Source organism: Coccinella septempunctata, chromosome 1 (genome assembly GCF_907165205.1).
Source record: "Coccinella septempunctata chromosome 1, icCocSept1.1, whole genome shotgun sequence".
Taxonomy (NCBI): Eukaryota; Metazoa; Arthropoda; class Insecta; order Coleoptera; family Coccinellidae; genus Coccinella; species Coccinella septempunctata.
The window spans coordinates 62547772-62566529 of NC_058189.1; the positions used below are offsets into that span (position 1 = coordinate 62547772).

The 18758-nt window shown below is 35.8% G+C and overlaps 3 protein-coding genes across 15 annotated transcripts in view; 2 read left to right on the forward strand and 1 right to left on the reverse strand.

Moving 5' to 3' along the window:
* Positions 1-6475: 6475 nt before the first annotated feature.
* LOC123322987 (WD repeat-containing protein 48 homolog) lies at positions 6476-12984 on the reverse strand. 2 transcript variants are annotated; one of them, XM_044911127.1, is made up of 13 exons: positions 12876-12984; positions 9996-10200; positions 9673-9885; positions 9446-9586; positions 9249-9354; positions 9007-9103; positions 8850-8954; positions 8547-8747; positions 8377-8484; positions 8100-8317; positions 7821-8028; positions 7583-7756; positions 6476-7402 (listed from the first exon to the last, which is right to left on the reverse strand). In XM_044911127.1, the coding sequence occupies exons 2-13, from the start codon at positions 10192-10194 to the stop codon at positions 7307-7309; spliced, it is 1866 nt and encodes a 621-aa protein (XP_044767062.1). In that variant the 5' UTR covers positions 10195-10200; positions 12876-12984; the 3' UTR covers positions 6476-7306. The 2 variants fall into 2 exon arrangements, with proteins under 2 accessions (XP_044767062.1, XP_044767061.1); XM_044911126.1 differs by lacking the exon at positions 12876-12984 and adding an exon at positions 10261-10472.
* LOC123322990 (5'-3' exonuclease PLD3-like) lies at positions 10798-12812 on the forward strand. Its single transcript, XM_044911143.1, has one exon. It carries the CDS (start codon positions 11105-11107, stop codon positions 12608-12610), a length of 1506 nt encoding a protein of 501 aa, XP_044767078.1. The 5' UTR covers positions 10798-11104; the 3' UTR covers positions 12611-12812.
* Positions 12985-13274: 290 nt separating the features above from the next.
* The window catches only part of LOC123322988 (transmembrane and coiled-coil domains protein 2), a 37539-nt gene continuing 32055 nt past the window's right edge, over positions 13275-18758 (forward strand). For 3 of the 12 annotated variants that reach the window (XM_044911128.1, XM_044911129.1, XM_044911133.1), the window contains exons 1-3: positions 14866-15020; positions 16732-16818; positions 17998-18153. In XM_044911128.1, the coding sequence (XP_044767063.1) occupies positions 15006-15020; positions 16732-16818; positions 17998-18153 (258 nt within the window). In that variant the 5' untranslated portion in view covers positions 14866-15005. Of the gene's footprint in view, positions 13533-14863; positions 15021-16731; positions 16819-17784; positions 17937-17997; positions 18159-18758 lie in introns of those variants that run through there. The other 9 variants (XM_044911135.1, XM_044911130.1, XM_044911136.1 and 6 more) reach the window with 9 other exon arrangements.

Sequence of the window (18758 nt, forward strand, 5' to 3'; positions counted from 1 at the left end):
GGACTAGATAAAATCAATAGTGCGGATTAAGAAATTATCTACAGTCAAGCAGACAGATCGCAATATCACCATCCAACGCTCCATACCCTTGAATCGACAATGTACATAACTCAACAATGAATCACGTCAAAGTTCAATTGATCTCCCGATGACATAAGGATATTCGGAAGGATCGAAATAATATCAAAGCAAAATAGATGGCGGATTCATCTATCGAGAGCCTCGAACTACTTATTGCACTAGAGTGTTTTCGAAACAATTATTTTGATTTACATGATTTAAGGAAGGTTCATCCGAATGTAAATATCAAGGATATTCGCTCACGCAAAAACCGAAGAATGTCGATTTCAATGCAGCGCTCCGATGATCCTTGAATGAATTAAAAATAATTCATACTTTACTGGTGCAGAGCTGAGGGTTCGCTGTCCTAGTTGTAACAATTGTTATGATCATCGTCATCATAGTTCTCTCTTTGTCGGAGCGGATGACTCTACTGCTCTTTCTATTGAAGAATTGAACTGTTATTGCTAATTTGTACAGAATATGTCAGAACTGAAAATGCAGTTCTTGAATTTTTTGAAAGAGAATTATCAACTATGGGCAGCCCTATATGATTAGCTTGTTGAAGGTTGTACAGCATCATTGAAAATACATCAGACTACAGCTCTTAATTTTTGCACTTGAATCAAATTTCATACCGGCGAAATACTGGCACAGACAGGATAGTTCCTGGTAAAACAATATCCTGTGTATTTGGAGGTGAGAGTTTTTTTCAACAGAAGGTAGAACTGGTTAGAATGAAGCGTTTCACCAAAAAACACCTATACAAAATTTTCAAAATGACAAAGTTGAGAAAAATTGAAAATGATTACTGAAATAAAATGCTCCACATGAGTTAGGGATATTGACTTAAATTGCGAAAAAATATAGTTAAAATAAGATTTTTGTGATGAAAATTCATATTATTATGATTTCAAGTTGCAAATTAATTTTTCGTATAAGACGATTTCCACCAAAATGGGAAGGTTTCCTGAAACCGTTCATACGAGTATTCCTGCCCAAATTGAGCCAGATGGGTTCAAAATTGCGATCTGTGAGTGTACACAACTTTTATCTTCTCCGAAACGGATTTCGTGACAAATTTTTTCTTTGAAAATCTGAGGAGAAGGCCCAACGCATTATTTAGTTGCGTTAATGGGCCTGCAATTAGAAAAGCAAATCACAAATATTTGTGAAAATATTCTCAGCCAATGACGCATGTCGTAGACTTTTAAAATACCAGGAAGTTGATTCGGTAGACCATATTCCGTCATTTCCATCATAAATACCATTGACTGTTATCCGAAAAAAAACTCCTAATAGGCTCCATTTTCGCCAATCTACGCGATTCAGCATCTCCAATACGTCGAATTCAAGGCGAATTATTGATCCTTAAAAAAAATAAAATCACAACTCTTCGCGCAACATCCTTGAAGTTACGAAAGAGAAAGAAGAGTACCTAATTATGTGAAAAAAATCCACATTCATCATGCAACTTCGAAGAAAGAAACATACCCACATCCTGAACCAGAATTGTAGTTGAAAAACAAGGATTCAGCGAGAAATTGTAATCTGACTTCATAGTTCCCTTGAGTAAAATACCACCATATAATTACTTGTAGAGCCTCCTAGCTTCCTAGTTAGACTCCCATTCATCAATTTTGTATGATGCTATCTTTAATGAATATTGATTGGTACAATAAGCGTACGGTAGTTCAAATAAAAATCGGTTTTCTTCGAATAGCGAAAATAACATAGTTGCTTCAATGAGCAATGTGGTGAACGTCGGATTAACAAAGAAAAACAAGAATTGATAATCACCGTCGCTGTCGCTTTGGAATAATTGGAAGTCTTGTATTTACAATGAATTTGCGAATGATGGATGAAAAATGATCACATGAATATTTTTCACCAATAGGGCAAATGATTTTAACGTTTAAAGGGTGGTGATGGGATCCCTGCCCCATACCCAAAAATAAATTGAGAACCAGGACAGGGTTAGTAGTTGGACTTTCACCTAGAAAGTATTTTTCTTTTTACTGTACACTATGCAACCATTCAAATGTATTTGAGACTTTACTAAAATATCGAAATGGCTATTGAAGAAAAGAAAGATATTCAAGAACACACTGCTCAAAAATTGAAGTGAATAATTTGTATTTTTTATATTAGGCATTGAACAAGGTGCCCAAAAATTGTCTATATAAAATATCCAAGATGGCTGAGATACAACCCCTAGATGTTCGACAAAATTTCATTGAATTTCAAGTACAGGACTGTGGAAGGTGACTCCGGCATCGCAAAAACGAAACAAAACATAAACATATGGCTAGACAATGAATGGTTCAGTACCAAGTTCATCGGAGAGAATCATAAATGCTGTATCGTGCAATTTAGGGCGAAAAAAAAATGTAGAAAATCGAGGCAGTTTCTTGAAAGTGCTCATGTTAGTTATGTTGAAAAAGTGCTATGATGTTTCCCCATTTCATCTCATTATTACGACGATTGTTCGAATGTTCGAACAAGAAGATTGTGATGCCCATTGTGAAAAAATTCGTGAATAATTTAGACGAATTTTGTTATTGAGATTAGAGAGTATTATTCTATTTTTTACACTTGTGTTCTAAGTCTCTTCTGTCAGTTGGTATCGAAATGAGCCATTTCATAAAATCGTGTAAGTTACTAAGAAATAATGAGAACAATTCATCGGCAATCCATTTTCATTATCACGTAAATATCGAACGAGCCTTCAATTCCTTTCCGAATTTCTGAAGACTTCCTGTTTCAAATATATTTGCTTTATCTTGGTTTATGTTTGAAATATTTCAAAAAGTCCCAAACCAAAGATTATAATCTTTGTCCCAAACTTTCTTCCTGTAATTTCTATAATATGACTTGTTATATTATTTTTATTTGATCAGATAAAGGAGGGAGAGACAGTCTGTTATTTTGGCGCTTGTAAATCCTCTCTGGGTTGAAGCCAGAATCTGATCCACTTTGAAGGTATATCTACTTTTATTAATCTTATCGTGGGGTCTAAGGTGGATCTACCCATTTCTTGTTAGGAGTATGCTCCGACATGTTTCTGAGTTCATATAAGACATCCTGAAGGTCCAACACAATTATTTTCTCCGATAGGTTTTTTCTCATGATTGATTACTTAACCAATATAAAGCACATTTATACTGGATGTTTTGTTTTCTATCTCTCTAAGAGTGTCCTTGACTCGTAAAAATATTTCAACAGTGGATCATTGAGGTCAGAAGAAACACTTTTTTCCTTTACTCCTTTACCATTCGTTCCGGCTCGGTTTCAAAGATACAGGCTGTTGAAAACCATAAAAAAATGTTACTTTCAATCTCACCAACGGTTTTATCGCATGAGATGAGATGAATTTCGGAAGATAGTATTTCATTTATTTGATTAATCCTTTTTGAAAACAAGATATCACCCACGTCTTCCAGTGTTCTCATTATAACCATATGACGTACCATGAAAATACAAAAAATTCAAAGAACCCAACTCTTGCAACTAAGTTGGACGCTATCTTAATGAATATTTGAACGTTCTGTGAATTTCCTCGTATAATGCGCCGTTTTCGAGTTATTTGATGTTCAAAAATAAAAAATAAATCTGTAAATTCGAAAAATTGTGTACCTTATTTGACCGAATGAAACTCTTTTTGAAATATCCACAGATGTGTAGTGTCACAGATTTAACTAGTTATTCTGAAGGGTATTTTCTTTTCCAGGGGTGGCACAGTTCATTATGAAAACTTAAAAAGGCTATATCTTTTTATCAAGCTGAGCGTTTTTTCGTTTTTCCATCCCAAAGCTCAAAATTCGGGATGGAAAGTTATGGATGGCAATGATATTTTTTAGGAAGTAATAATTCTTTTTCGTTATGTTTTTTGGTGAATTTCGGTAGAATACTGAGTGATCCCATTTGAGTTCTGTTGTCTGTAGTTCCGGGAAGGTTGGGAAGAACCATGTTCGGCCTAGACTAGAAACCTTCACATTTCGATATTTTCCATTCGCCTCGTGAAATTGGGATGAGTTTTTTCGAACGCATCACCTTCATCACCCTTGAATTAGACTGTAGCGAAATATCCAGCCTGAGGTTACGAAAGGACGGAGATAAATAGAACAATTAAAGCGACCATGCGTAAATTGCTCAAGAGGAACATTGAACGGCACCCACAGTTTGTGATTGTTCACCTGAGAAATTGTTTATACGACGAGCCATATTAATAATATTCGTGAAACGGATCGCATTGCTCTTATTCGTTGCGCCACAATATGAGAACGATGATCGTATCTGCCTCAAAAGTGACGGCGGTAATTAGCCACAAAAACATATCAGGGACATCTCGAATTTCGGACCGTCGTTTTTGAATGTTTTATAGTTCAGGGTGAATGGGTGAAATAAGATTCACTGTGTATTCTTCCTTTGGCCCCGGTAACTCTCACGAGAATTGTTTTCAGTGGGCAATGGCGGATCTTTTGTCATCATTACTTTGCTATCTGTGGTTCTTATACATAGACATAGAGACTATATGTCTATGTTCTTATAAACCCACGAAATCTCGGTTTCGACCACAGAACACTTGACTTACTTTATGGTTTCGACCAGAGACAAGACCATAGATGGTTTCGACCAACCAAAAAGTCAGCAACCATAGATAAACACTAGTCAGCAACTCTTACTTTCTTACCTGTTTCCACTGATCTCTATTTTGAAACCCCTGGAAATTTTTAGATTCGTAGGGGATGAGTCTTCGTGTACCAGTCATCAAATTTTCGAAATCAGTCGCACCAAATAACTCATTCTCTACCCGTGATATGATTTTTCTGCCCCTCTGAATCATGACGAAAGAATTCCTTGCCCGTCTGCCATTAGAATATTCTCGCAACAGAATCGGAGTCAAAAGTCAATTATACACATCTTGGGAAAAGAGTATAAATCCCTCCTGGCCACGTGAATTTTATAACAAGTATATTATTTCATGCCATTCGGAATTCGTAATACCTTACCGCGGTGCATCGTACCAGGCGGAATCCCTGAGACAAATCTAATAAGTTCTATTAAATATTCATCAGCTGGGTGATCTCGTTGCCTCACTAAACGTCGGTTCATTGTTATTGCCTACCGTCTTCGTCCTTGGGGGCCTAGCCTACAGCTTTTGACATTTTATTTAACATATCACGTTTCGGACAATCGAGTATTACCTTTTTATATTTCGTTGCAGATTAAACGATGATTTCAATTGAGGTCAATAAATTATGATTAAATCGAGCAGAAATTTCTGATGAAAGTGATCATATTGTTTTTTTTCCGAACGTTCTTTTCAAAACATTTACCTACGTTTTGTCTTTCATCGCACCCCCGCAAGAAACAATAAAAAAAGATTCCCATAGTTCTTGGGATAACAATGTTCTTGCCAACAAATATTATATACTCATATTGCATATTCTCTATCCTCTCACTGTGCAGCTCCTAGTAATATTGAGGCAATATAACTTTGAGTATTCCTCATTGACGATACAATATACTGCCAATTCTACAATATTAAACCTATTTTCAGAATGAAGCCAAAAGCAAAGATGATAAAATTGATTTAAATGAAGTTCACAATGTCCCTATATCCTGTATCTCGTTTTTCCTGGTAATTTCTCGAGAAAAAGTCTTTATGCATGCCATTTGTCATTTTTTTTACTTAACCCATTCGCTGGCAGAGATTTCCAAACCAAAAACTTACTATTTGTCCAAAAGTATTGGACGTTCTTGCTAACTCTAGATGTCCGAAGCTAGACTGTATACCGGAGGATTGCAGTCGAGATATAAGGTTGTTTGTCAAATGGTTGGGACGACGAATTCTGTGTGTAGGTTTGGGTGGGGTTTTTTGCGAGTCTGAGTGATTTTAACCGCTTAACAAGTAGCTAGTGCCAGACCAACCGAGTCCAGAGGTAAGACAGCACTCCGTACTTCACTTGGGAATCTCAGTTTCAACCCCTTATCAGACCTAGTTCTACCACTTCTGGGAGTACGATTTCTGGCCGGAGTGCAAACCCGTTGGGAGCAGAAACCAGAGTGATAAACTACTTTTGGGCTTCTCTTCGCTGGAAGTACGATTTCTGACCGGCGTGCAAACCCGTTGGAAGTAGAAAACAAGACAAATCTCAACTTTTCCTCTTGGGCTCCCCAACTATCACCAAAAGGAACTTTGTTATTACACTCAAACAAGTTTGTATAACAATATGTTATAAGATAGGGCCATGTCCGTCCAGTCCGATAGTTGTTCGTTCTCTTAAATCGAAAATTTCGAATTCTTACACAAAAGTAACTGAAAAATTAGAACCTACAACAAATTTTTACCTTGATGTATAGAATAGAGGGGGAAAAGGTTTCTGGGGACAGTAAGAGAACCACCACAAAATTTACATAAACCTATTTATTCATTCAATAATTTCATTACATCCAACAAAAATAAACGCCTCTAAAGCAGTCTTAATAATATATAAAATACATCATAATATACAAGATAAGTGTGAAACTACTAATTCTTTTAAAAAAACTATCACCGTGTATGTCTCTGTGGGAACAAAACTCAATATTAAATGATCTTAAAAACATCTCTTTGAGGTTCCAATGAAAAAACAGCAATTACTTTCATGAACATTGCGATCGCATCTTTCACGCCAGGTTAGTTTTGCAACTTTTCATCAAATCAACAGCAAATGGAATATTTCAATCACCACGATTTTAAATTGCATTTATCAATGAACTCACAAATTCTTTGCAAACATTTAACTCAATTAACTCAATAAATTATGACAAATACTGAATCGAAGAAAAACTAAATGGTGAAAGTATAAAAATAAGAACGTTACTCAACATATCATTAAAGCTATAGAAAATGATTCTCATAGTAGGTATGAAAATTGTTTCTTAAACATCTAGCCTTCAACATACATCAACTGTATCCATCAATGCAGATACCCTCATATATTTTGCGTAGAAAAAGAAACAGACTGAAGACTTTCTTAAAACAGAAATCTTCATGATTTCAAACGAGCTTATACATAAGCTGACACAGAAATCAATCAATGACAAAATTCAATAAAAAATCATTTTTAGACAGCCAACCAATCGGAAATATACTTTCTGGAATGAAATTACAGATCCTTCAGGAATAAAGGAACTCAAGTTCAAAATAAGGAATTTTTTGCACACCAATACAATAGAAAGAAAATGTTCCGAAGTTTCATTACTTGGATATAATTTTGTACGATAGTATCAGATCTGATGAGCTCTTCCAAATGAAATGTTTCACAGTTCTCAAGTCCATGTATGGATCCAGTACCTATAAATAAAAAATTTATGGACTTACACACAGAGGAACAGAGAAGATTTATGGTGTTTTCATGAACTTATGAAGTGCTTGTGTGTATTAAACTCATCGTTCTTATGATCTGGATCTACTTTTAATCTTGTTCTTGAAGTATTAGTGGAAATCATTTCAAATGATAAATCCGGTACTCACTTGATCATTGCAACTAAGTTCAATATGGTCGACATTGTATCCATTACTATTGGAAATTGATGAATCTCCGTCTCCTCCTGGGGGACTTGAATTGCCATCACCCAAAAGCTTCTCTAGTATGTGTTCCGCCACCTTTCTACACTGAATAAAATCGTTTGCAACCAGTCTTTCAGGCTGTAAAATATTCTAAATTACTCAGAAATTCACTTCATAAAATGCTGCTGAAGAATAATATCACCTTTTTCAGACGATCCTGTTTGAGAAGATGAACAGGTACTGAAGAGTGGGGTTGAAGATAAAACTGAATCTTTATGAATTTTCCATTACAATTATCCTCAATCATTGACGTTACCCAGCTTGGAACTGTTTCGTTCAAAAGTGCGTTCTCCGTATCACCCCCAGCTTCTCCAACTGGAACTCGATACAGCGTCCGACCTCCGATTTCACTTAAATCAAATAACGCAGTTCAGAAAAAAATCAAATCTTATTTTAACCAGAAAAAAAAATCGAGACATACCTCAAAATCAACGGTATGTGCTTGGGCACACTGAAATGAATTTTGCTATCAGTTTCAGGTGCAACCCCCCTCCAATGTTCGAGCAAAGCCTGAAGGAGAAGTTTCCCGTAATTCACCTTAGAATCTGGTTCCGGACAGTCCTTGATTCCAGCATCTCTGGCGGATACCCAGGCTGAAAAACAATCCACCTCGTCCTGCCCCAGATGAATCGTCAGCATCTAAAAGAACTGAATGTTCGAGAATTTCAACAGACACTTCTTCAACCAAAAATACCCACCCCAGTTTTTAGGTCCACGTTGAACCAATTCGGAATGTAGATCATCTTGAAACGATTTTTGATTTCTTCTTGAAAATTAACCTGACCGATATCTTCCACTTTTTTGGCCTGAGAAACGAAAAAAAGAAAACTTATCGACTAATATTGATTGAATATGTTGGGTGAGGTACCTGAAGAACGTCATATAATGCAACATGTTCGTGAGAGTCTTTGGTCAAAATGTGTCTTTTATCGTTTAGAACGAAAGCCTGTCGAATTGCTGCCCCACCAGGTATTAAAGATACAGGCTTGTCAGGCATTGGGATTTCTTCCCTGAAATGCTTCTCTGTTGGCAATTTCCAACAACGAATGTTGGAGTCTGAAGTGGAAACCTGGAAAATATTTTGAGATCTCAAAAAAAATCGAAAGTCAGATATATTTTCAATAGTTACTGCTATATTGAAAAAAATCATTAGTTGTGTAATTTCACTCACCCAAACAGCTTGTTGATCAGCTGTAAAACATAACTTCAAAATTGGGGCTTGCTCAGTGCAGACTACAATACTGTTTTGGGGGTTCTTCAATTCAGTCATTATCACCTACAAAATGAATGTTATTAATCGAATTCTCAAATGACTCCACTGAACACACCTTCTTATCTCTTCCTCCTGATATAATGTGTGTCCAATTTTCAGTGGCTAAAAGAGCCCAAACAGAATCAGAATGTACCCGAATTGTCTGAATACACCTGCAAAACGATGATAATTGCTATTTCATCGAAAATCCATGTTCGAAATAAAGATTTAATACACATATATATGGGAAAGCAAAAAACCAAATAATTCATGATAATTATTCACAAGCAAAATTGATGAAAGTTCTCCCCTACTAACCTTTGGCCTCCTAAGCTCCAGACCTTAATAGTTCCATCACTGCTGCCTGAAACACACTGAGTTGCATCTCTAGATACTACCAAGGCTTTGACATTATCGGAATGACCTGGAAATCACAGTAGATTATAAAAACTACACAGAGCTATAACCATTTACGACAGTAAAATACAGTTCAATTAGAAAACAGCTAATTATACCTTTTAACTTGAATAATTTGGCACAAGTTCTAGGATCCCAAAACCTCAAAGCTTTTTCTGTTGATCCACTGACTACAATATTTCCAGAAGGATTCATAGCAAGGCTGTATATAGATTCATTGCTCCCTATCAAACTAGATGCTGAAAAAATAACGTTAGAATATTTTCGCCAATTAAAAGAAGTACACTAAAAAACATATATGAAGATTAACTTATATGTTACTTACTAGTAACAGTATTATTACTAGCGGTCAGGGCTGTCAAGGTATTTATGTCCCATAAGTATATTGATTTATCTAATCCCGCTGAGGCAACTTGTTCTCTGTCTTTAGCGTAGGCTAGAGCTTTCACATAGTCTCTGTGCGTCCTTAATGTAGACATGCAGAAACCTTTGTGTGCATTCCATACCTTAACTGTTGTATCTGAACTTGCAGATATCACTACAACATAAATAGATAGGAGAATATCTAATCAATTACATATTGGGATAATACACCAACTGTCTAATATAACTGAAGGCGAATTGTACACATTTTTCATTTCCACTTACAATTCCTTCCCCCACAGCAAAGAACAATATCATTAACCCAATCAGTGTGATGTTCCATTCCATGATAATACCTTTCATGTTCGAAAACCCTTATAATGGAGTCCCTACCCGCTGAAAATAATCTATCTAATACTGGATCTATCTGAAGAGCATTTACACCAGATCGATGCCGTTTCTCTTCGGCTTCGCATATCACCATCGAAACCTGAAATAATTGTAGGATCATAATGGAATGTTAAAGATAACCAGCTGAATAATTAATTACTTGAACTTTCTTCCTATTATTTTGAGACCCCATTTTCATATTAGCCATAATACGCATAATTTACAAGGCTTGAAAATTTAACTGATTCAGCCGAACCGAAAAGTTTATACTTTTTTCATTTTACTCAATTAATCCATTGGTTTTTGTTTGATCATTGTATATATTTCAAATTATCTATTTTGATTTTTGATTACCGCAAATGTCAAAAGTTGGACCATGGAATACTATCAAATTAACTCCTCTTTGATACTATCCATGAAACAAGGGAAACAACCATTCATTTTATTTTTCCTTGAGAAAATATTCCAGATGTTGATCCTTAGGTATGAAAATTTCAGATTTCAGTTTTGTCATTTAAATTTTAATTTTTCAATTTACAATGCTCTCATGTTGTAAGAAACGTATTGTTAGTTGCCTAGTTGCAGATCAGACAAATCATTTTGTGTGGCCTGGACTTTACAACTCTTATCTTATTATCGATTTTTCATGTGGATTTGTTGATTTGCCCAAATTTTAAGGCCTTTAAATTTGAGCCAATGATATAATAAAAAGCTGATACCTTGTCTTGAAATCTCGTTTTAACGGCATTATCACCTAAATAAAATTTAAACCTGAAAATACAGTGAATCAGGTGAATAAATTAATGATTTTCTATGAACTCATATCGCTTTGTTCCTGATTGTCACCTAGGTAACAATTAAATCAAGTAAATATTATTATCATTAATTTGCAGTTATTTCATTGTGCAATCAATTAATCAAAATTGCTGTGTTATCATACTGATTAAAGTACTATGAAAACATAAGGTGCAAGTTATAAATTTATATTCACCAACATTCAAATAATGAAACTAAGATCAGAGGTGTTGATCAAAATTCCAAAAGGAGTTATTGAAACGCCTATTGCGAATGATGAAGCAGATTTATGGGCAGAAGAGTACACTCAAACAGATATCATTGAATATCCAGGTGCAAAATGGAGAAAACATAAATTATGTAGACCATCATGTATTCCCATATCCATATTGTGTGTTATGATTTTTTTGGTTGTTCTATTACCAGTTTTGGATCAAGCAACAGAGAAGGCTCTTCAAGAAATTAATAAGAAAATATCCAGTCAATGTACAAATCCCTGTGAACTAAAGTTGATAGAAAGTATACCTGAAGGCCTCGTATACAATGGCTCATCAACAGATAATCCATCTACATTTGATACATGGTTGAAATTGATCAATCTTGCACATGGAAAAATAGAAATAGCTTCCTTTTATTGGACATTGCGACATTCAGAAGTGTACCCAGACCCTTCATCTAACAAAGGTGAAACCATTTTCCAAGCTCTCCTCAAAGCTGGAACTGATAAAGGAATTTCTATCAGAATTGCACAGAATGCTCCAACACAAAAGAATCCAAACATAGACACAGAATATCTTGTCAAAAGAAAAGCGGCAGACGTTGTAAGCCTAAACTTTGCAAAATTATTAGGAAGTGGTGTCCTTCACACAAAATTTTGGATAGTAGATAGGATGCATATTTACATTGGCAGTGCAAATATGGATTGGAGAGCTTTAACCCAAGTCAAAGAGTTGGGAATTGCAGTTTATAATTGTAGCTGTCTAGCAAATGACTTGGGAAAAATCTTTGATGCTTATTGGTATCTGGGGAAAACACAAAAAATTCCTGAAGAGTGGTCACCTGCATTGAGTACCCCATTCAATATTCAAAACCCAATGAATATCACATTCAACAATGATAGTTTTAATACATTCTTAACAAGTTCCCCCCAGCCATTTAATCCACAAGGAAGAACTAATGACATCGATGCACTACTATATGTCATAAATAATGCAGAAAAATTTGTATATATAGCAGTAATGGACTATTTTCCTCTGACAATTTACACTCCAAAACTGAAATTTTGGCCTGTGATTGATGACGCAATAAAGACTGCAGCAATAGATCACAAAATAAAGATAAAAATGTTGATAAGTTGGTGGAATCATTCAAGAACATCGGAGGACAGTTTCTTGAGATCGTTAACAAGTTTAGAGAATTCTTATCCTCAGGTATCTATAGAGGTTCGCCGATTCATTGTGCCTGCTAACAAAACACAGCAGAAAATTCCTTACGCACGTGTGAATCACAATAAGTATATGGTAACTGACAACATGGCATTTATTGGAACTTCAAACTGGTCTGGAGACTATTTCATTGATACTGCTGGTGTTTCCTTCGTTCTGCACGATCCATTGTTCGAAAGGAATTCAAGTCATTCTACAATCAGAAGTCAGTTACAAGACGTTTTTGAGAGAGATTGGAATTCCAGCTATGCCCATAGTTTTTACACTTGAATATTCGATCATTTTTGAAAGAGATTTAAATACTTAAAAATTGGCAACTTCTTTCACTTCTCTCATTCTCATTCTTTCCATTACAAGAGGTTGAATGTGTAAATACTATGTATATATTTTTATATAGTTCATCCCTATCATGAATAGAATTGAAGACATGTTCTAAAATATATGAGCTTAATAATAAAGTTTTTCCTCCGTCTATATTTTGTTACCATAACATCAGTTATGAAATAGGAAAAGTTAAGAACTAAGTTAATCATACCTGGAATTTTTGTTTATGCCTAACCTCTAGCTCGTATTTTATTAGCTATGGTGTAATCGTTAAAAAACGAATATTTATACTGAATATTCCATTTTGTTGCATTCATTCACAAAAACGACAAACATTTTAATACGGGGGAATACCCCGAGTCCACAAAATTTACCATATTTCATATCTCAGTCTACTCTGTGCTTACAGGTAACTTTACATCTAGTGTAAAACGTATCTAGAGCTACAAGAGTACAAGAAAGGGCAAGAATAATACATATAACATTATTAAATCGCAGGGAAAGCTTATAAATTACAAATCAATGCTTTCTGCGGGAAAGTGGAACGTACCATGCGTCACAGAACTGAACTGTAAATTCAATGTCAAATCGTGAGGGAGCGGAAGAGAGGGACTGTGATTTTTGTTTTCTATTATTTTGACGTTTTATCGTTTGCATAGTGAGAGACCAATTTTTCATAGTGTTAGTGATGTGTTTTTCTTAATGGATTCTGGAAACGTTATGTTCGTTCTTCCAAAACTGATAATCAACAATGCTCTGTAAGAATTGTAGCATTTGGACCGGCTTTTATTGTTATAAGTGTGATTGTTAACTAGAACAGGCATCTTTCCTAGAAGACAATGGGTAGAATACAACTGATCATATAACTGTGAGTATGAAGGTGATTTGAAAATATGAAGTTGTTCACAATCTTAGCCTAAACCGACAGTTCAGAATTAATCAGTTTGTAATTCGCAACTGGTATCAATTTTTTACGAGACGTCGGAGTCCTATCCTAGAATTATCTCATTTCAATCCGGGTAAAATTAAACATTTTTATGACTGAAATAATAAGTAATTCAGGAAGCAAAATGAGATTATCCACTGAGAAGTTCATAACATACAACATAAATAATATACCCTGTTTTAAATAATATTGTTGAAGGTTAGGTCTAATTAAAGAAGGGCTATAAATTAGAATGTGTTATTTTAGAACAGAATGTGGGTGGAAATCGTTAAATAATTACTTCACATTAGGCATATAGGGCAGTTATTATAAAGATAGAGTGTATTGATTTGGGAGACTATCATTGTTGTATGTAGATTTTCATAAAATAAATTACTTCCACTTTCGAGTACTATATGGCAGTTTAAATCAGCCGACAGGGAAGGATTTCGATATTATAGGTATGTATCAGTACCTCATGGATCTCAACATGTTTTTCCAACAAGAACGCTAAATGCGAAAGCATTAGCATTATCGAGATGATTCAGTGTGAAATGAAAGTTTGCATCCCCAACCCCATGAGAATATCCAGTCAGTTTCATGAATATACGGAGAATGAGTGAATATTTCTGTTTTCTTTCGAATGTTCAGTTGTTCAACGAAAAGCGAGCAAAATGTTTTCATCATGCATTAAATACCTTGCATTTTTTTTTAATTAAGCTGTAATGAGGACCATATTTTGTGTGTGTGTTACACGCAAACATACGCCCCTCCACATGGTATATGCAACAATAATGAAAAATCGATTCAATTGCACGAAAAAAGATTTATCTCGAACATCTACATCAATTTTTGATCAGTGTATCTGTGTAAAATAGTCTTCATTGCCATCACATCATTCTTCAAGGAATGTTTCATTGACAAAAATCGAAATAAAAATACTTAATTTCCACTTGGATCAGCTAGCCCAGTAGTTCGATGGGCCACGACTTCCTGTTATTGGTACTTACAATAGAAAATACAGCAAATTCATACTGACTATGAATAATTTATGCATTTCTCTCGATTCATCGGTGGGGATATTACCGCCGATATCGATTTTTTTATGTACACATTTCAAATTGATCCGATCCCCAATGAATGGCATAACTTTTATCTGGAAACCTTGAGAGAATTGGGATCTGATTAAGTGGGTGATAAAAATCATTAACGAAAGCTAATCTTTAGGAATTGCCCTGGGAATGTTTCACACTGAGTGCATTTTTCTCATACCGGAACGTTGATTATATTTGTTTTCGAAAATTGTGCTATAAGGATGCGTTGGCATTAAACTTTGTTTTTGTTAGCAATAGTTTAATCGTGATCGGTAGTGGTCTGTTTGGTTATCCGCATATTATTTTGCTGGAAGGGTTAACAATGAAGCATTCACTGGTACAGTTTTATAATATTAGTCATTTTCATTATCTGTTTCTGTCGTGGGTTATTTAGAATTTTAGTTTATGAAAGGTTGCCGTTTCAAATTGGCAAGTCCATTTTGGTTATTTATTTCTTGAAATAAACTTCTCCACAAGAGTTAGGGATATCGTATTCAATCATTTTTAAAAGTATATAATCTTCGAGAAAATCGCTGTAAAATCATTTAAAACTCAATAACAACTTGAATTGATCCAATGAAAATCAGTATGAGACATTTCGTCAATCTGGTCGCCTTTGTTCTGAAGTTTGGTTCTTTGCATATCCTTCATGAATGTTCTTATTTTGAAATGAAGTCAGTTTATCAACGGCTTCGATTTGAAACGAGTTTTCTGAAAATGCCAAGACTTAAATTAAATGCTGAGGCCAATAGGGCTATCGGAAGGCTACAGGGTGGCCTAACTCAGGTTGTTGTAACGGAAAGTCTCCAAGTCAGCCAAAGTGTGATATCTCGACTTTGGAATAGGTTCAGGGAGACAGGTTCCGTGTTGGAAAGACCAAGGCTTGGTGGGTGACGAAAAACAACACCTGCTTAGGATCGTTTCATCACCGTTTTGGCGAGAAGAAACCCTACATCTAGTTGTAGAATGCTACGGAATACTCTTCAAAATGCAGATCGTGTCCAAGTTTCCATCGAAACCATCAGACGACGTTTGAGAGAGGTGAATCTAGGTTCTAGATGTCCATTAAGAGGAGTTCCATTAACACGTGACCATAAGCGTCAAAGACTGGAATGGGCAAGGCAACATAACAATTGGAACGATTAATGGCGTAGTGTCCTTTTCACTGATGAATCCAGATATGGACGATTTTCAGATTCTCGAAGAATAAGGGTATGGGACAATCCCACGCATACCCCGTAATCGTCGCTATGTCCAAGAAGTCCATCCATTCTGAGGGGGTAGTGTTATGGTATGGACCAGGATATGTTTCAACGGGCGCACAGATCTACACATTTGTCCTGGGAATATGACCGCCTTACACTATAGGGAGCATGTCATTGACAATGTTGTACCAAATTTTCACGCTGCTATTGGTGAAACTTTTCAATTTCTAGACGATAACGCTAGACCGCACCGTGCAGCCATAGTTGAGAATGCGCGCGAGGAGCTTGGTATTCCACATTTACCAATACCTCCGCACTCACCAGATTTGAATTGCATAGAACATGCATGGGATATGCTCCAAAGAAGATTAGATAATCATCAACCTACTCCAGAAGCCTTAAATGATCTGATAGAGCTTCTGCCCCTTTCATGGAACCAAATTCCTCAAGAAATGTTCAACAAGCTCCTGTGTAGTATGCAAAGAAGATGTCAAGCTGTTATTGATGCCTGTGGAGGCCCTACGCTGCAGACCTACAGGCTAAAATTAATTTGCAACTTCAAATCATATTTTTATGAATTTTCATCACAAAAATCTTATTTTAACTATATTTTTTTGCAATTTATGTCAATATCCCTAACTCATGTGGAGCAGTTTACTTCTGGGATAGGGTTAATAAAATTTTTTACTCGAGGCAATAACGAAAAACAAATAAAAACTGTATCAATTTTATATTGAATTTGTTATTTCCAAAGTATCTTCTTCAAAGAAGATTTGTTTCCAAATATGGAATATTTTTCCATTCCAATACAATTAATGTATTGATTCTCGCGTTTTTTTATAGTCCTATAACTTGATTAACTCAAAAACCTCTGGATTTGGTATGGGAGATGTTTCCAACACTCATCATGTTTTTTCTGGTAAAACCGATGTGAGTAATGAAAAATATTGGCTATTATTTGAAGGAATTGTGTTTTATTAACTATGATTTGTCGAAATTGACGACCTTACTATGAACACCAGGTACAATAATGACCCAAGCAAAAACCAGATGGGTTTGGCAGTTTTTCACTCATTCTACGCCAAAATTTCCATTTCCGATCAACCATTTTACTAACCTCCGTCCTAAGAGCATTCACCAATTTGTTTCCCAAAATTTGGATGACCTTGAATCGTCCAGGATCCTGCTAGCTATTTTAATCTGTACATTATTCATCATGTTCATGATGGATGAACAAGAAACCTTCGAAAAGTAGAATTTTCCATTAGTTTCACAGTTTGGGTTGAATAGCAAGAAATATGTTTCTAAATTTAAAGGGTCCCAATTTGAATTATTAGGGGTTTCGATGTGGTTTTTTTGATAATTTGAGCATTCATCCCTTTCCCTACCCTTCGCAAATGACCCAAAGGGTCGGAACCTTATCTCAGCAATCTTCCTCATATAAAAGGTACAATTTGTTGTTTTGTTAACGAGTTATTAAGGGTCAAACAAATGAACATCCGGACCATAATATTTTTTATGTATTTTTTTAGGTAGCCAAATACTCTCCCTGCATAGGAACTAATTTCCTGTTTGCAGCGTTTTATCTCATTGCTCTATGGCTATGGTTTATGAGCCAAAAATATCAATTTCGCTAACAATAGGGGCTGTTTACACCGATAACATTGTTTCTGTTATCCAAAAATTCCCGATGCCCATATTTTACGACTCCACTTCGCCATTTCGTTGGTCGTTGTTTATTGAGCAATGAACTGTCCAAGATTCCTCTAGATATGAGTAACTAATCATCGCCTTGTTATGCCGCAATAATAGACGTCCTTTGTTATTAATGACCGTTGACACGTTTCTGGTGAATCAGTTCGGTTTTATTTGGAGCATCCTCTCTCTAGAGTAGTACGAGCACGTTGCAACCGTAGAAATTACCTTTCAGTCGTTCGCGCTTATCTGTTGGCTCCGTTTGGGGATGATTGTAGAGATTGTTGAGAAGTGAATCTTCACTTGACCGTGGTTCGGCTATGGGAGTTTACGTGGTGGTCATCGACGATAAGGTCGGGGTGTTCTATCTTCTGTGCTGGTGATTTTTACGTGAAGAAACGATTTTTTTTCCAGACGTTTCCGGTGGCGATGGACAGCCTGCACCTGACGACGCAACAGGCGTCGGCCAACAGCAAGGCGTCGTCGCGGAGTGCGTCACCATGTCGTCCAAGAGAGGCTCATCACTCGCACCACAAATCGCTAAGCCATGGCTCCGCGGACAGCACCAAGGTGAGGTAACGAACTTATTGTATTTACTCGAAATTACCTTTAGAAGGTGTCGATAGGTTGGCATCTTAGGTAGGTCGCACTATCATTATATCCCCTCGAGTTTTCTATACAGGGTGAATGAGAAAGATGTAACAAAAATGCAAGAAATGATAAGTGCTCCCATTTCTTCAACTTTTTTGTGTCACTGTGTAGAGAAAGAAGTTTCGTGCGAAAATTTCCTAATGAATGTACAGGGTGTATTTGAAGGTGAGGCTTTTTTTTTCAACAGAAGGTAGAACTGGTCAAAATGAAGCGTTTTACCAAAAATCAACTATACAAAACTTTCAAAATGACAAAGTTGGAAAAAAATGATAACTTAAATAGATCCTAATACAATTTTAGACCGTTTGTTAGCTGAATTATCGCAAAGCATTGGGAAAAAACTTATCTCCTGATTCGACCATGTGGTTTCGTTTAGGATATTGGCTCGTTCGATATTTATGTGGTAATGAAAATGGAAACTTAGGATTGCCGAATTGTTCTCACTGATTTTTTAGTAACTTACACGATTTTATGAAATGGCTCATTTCGATACCAACTGACAGAAGAGACTTAGGACACAAATG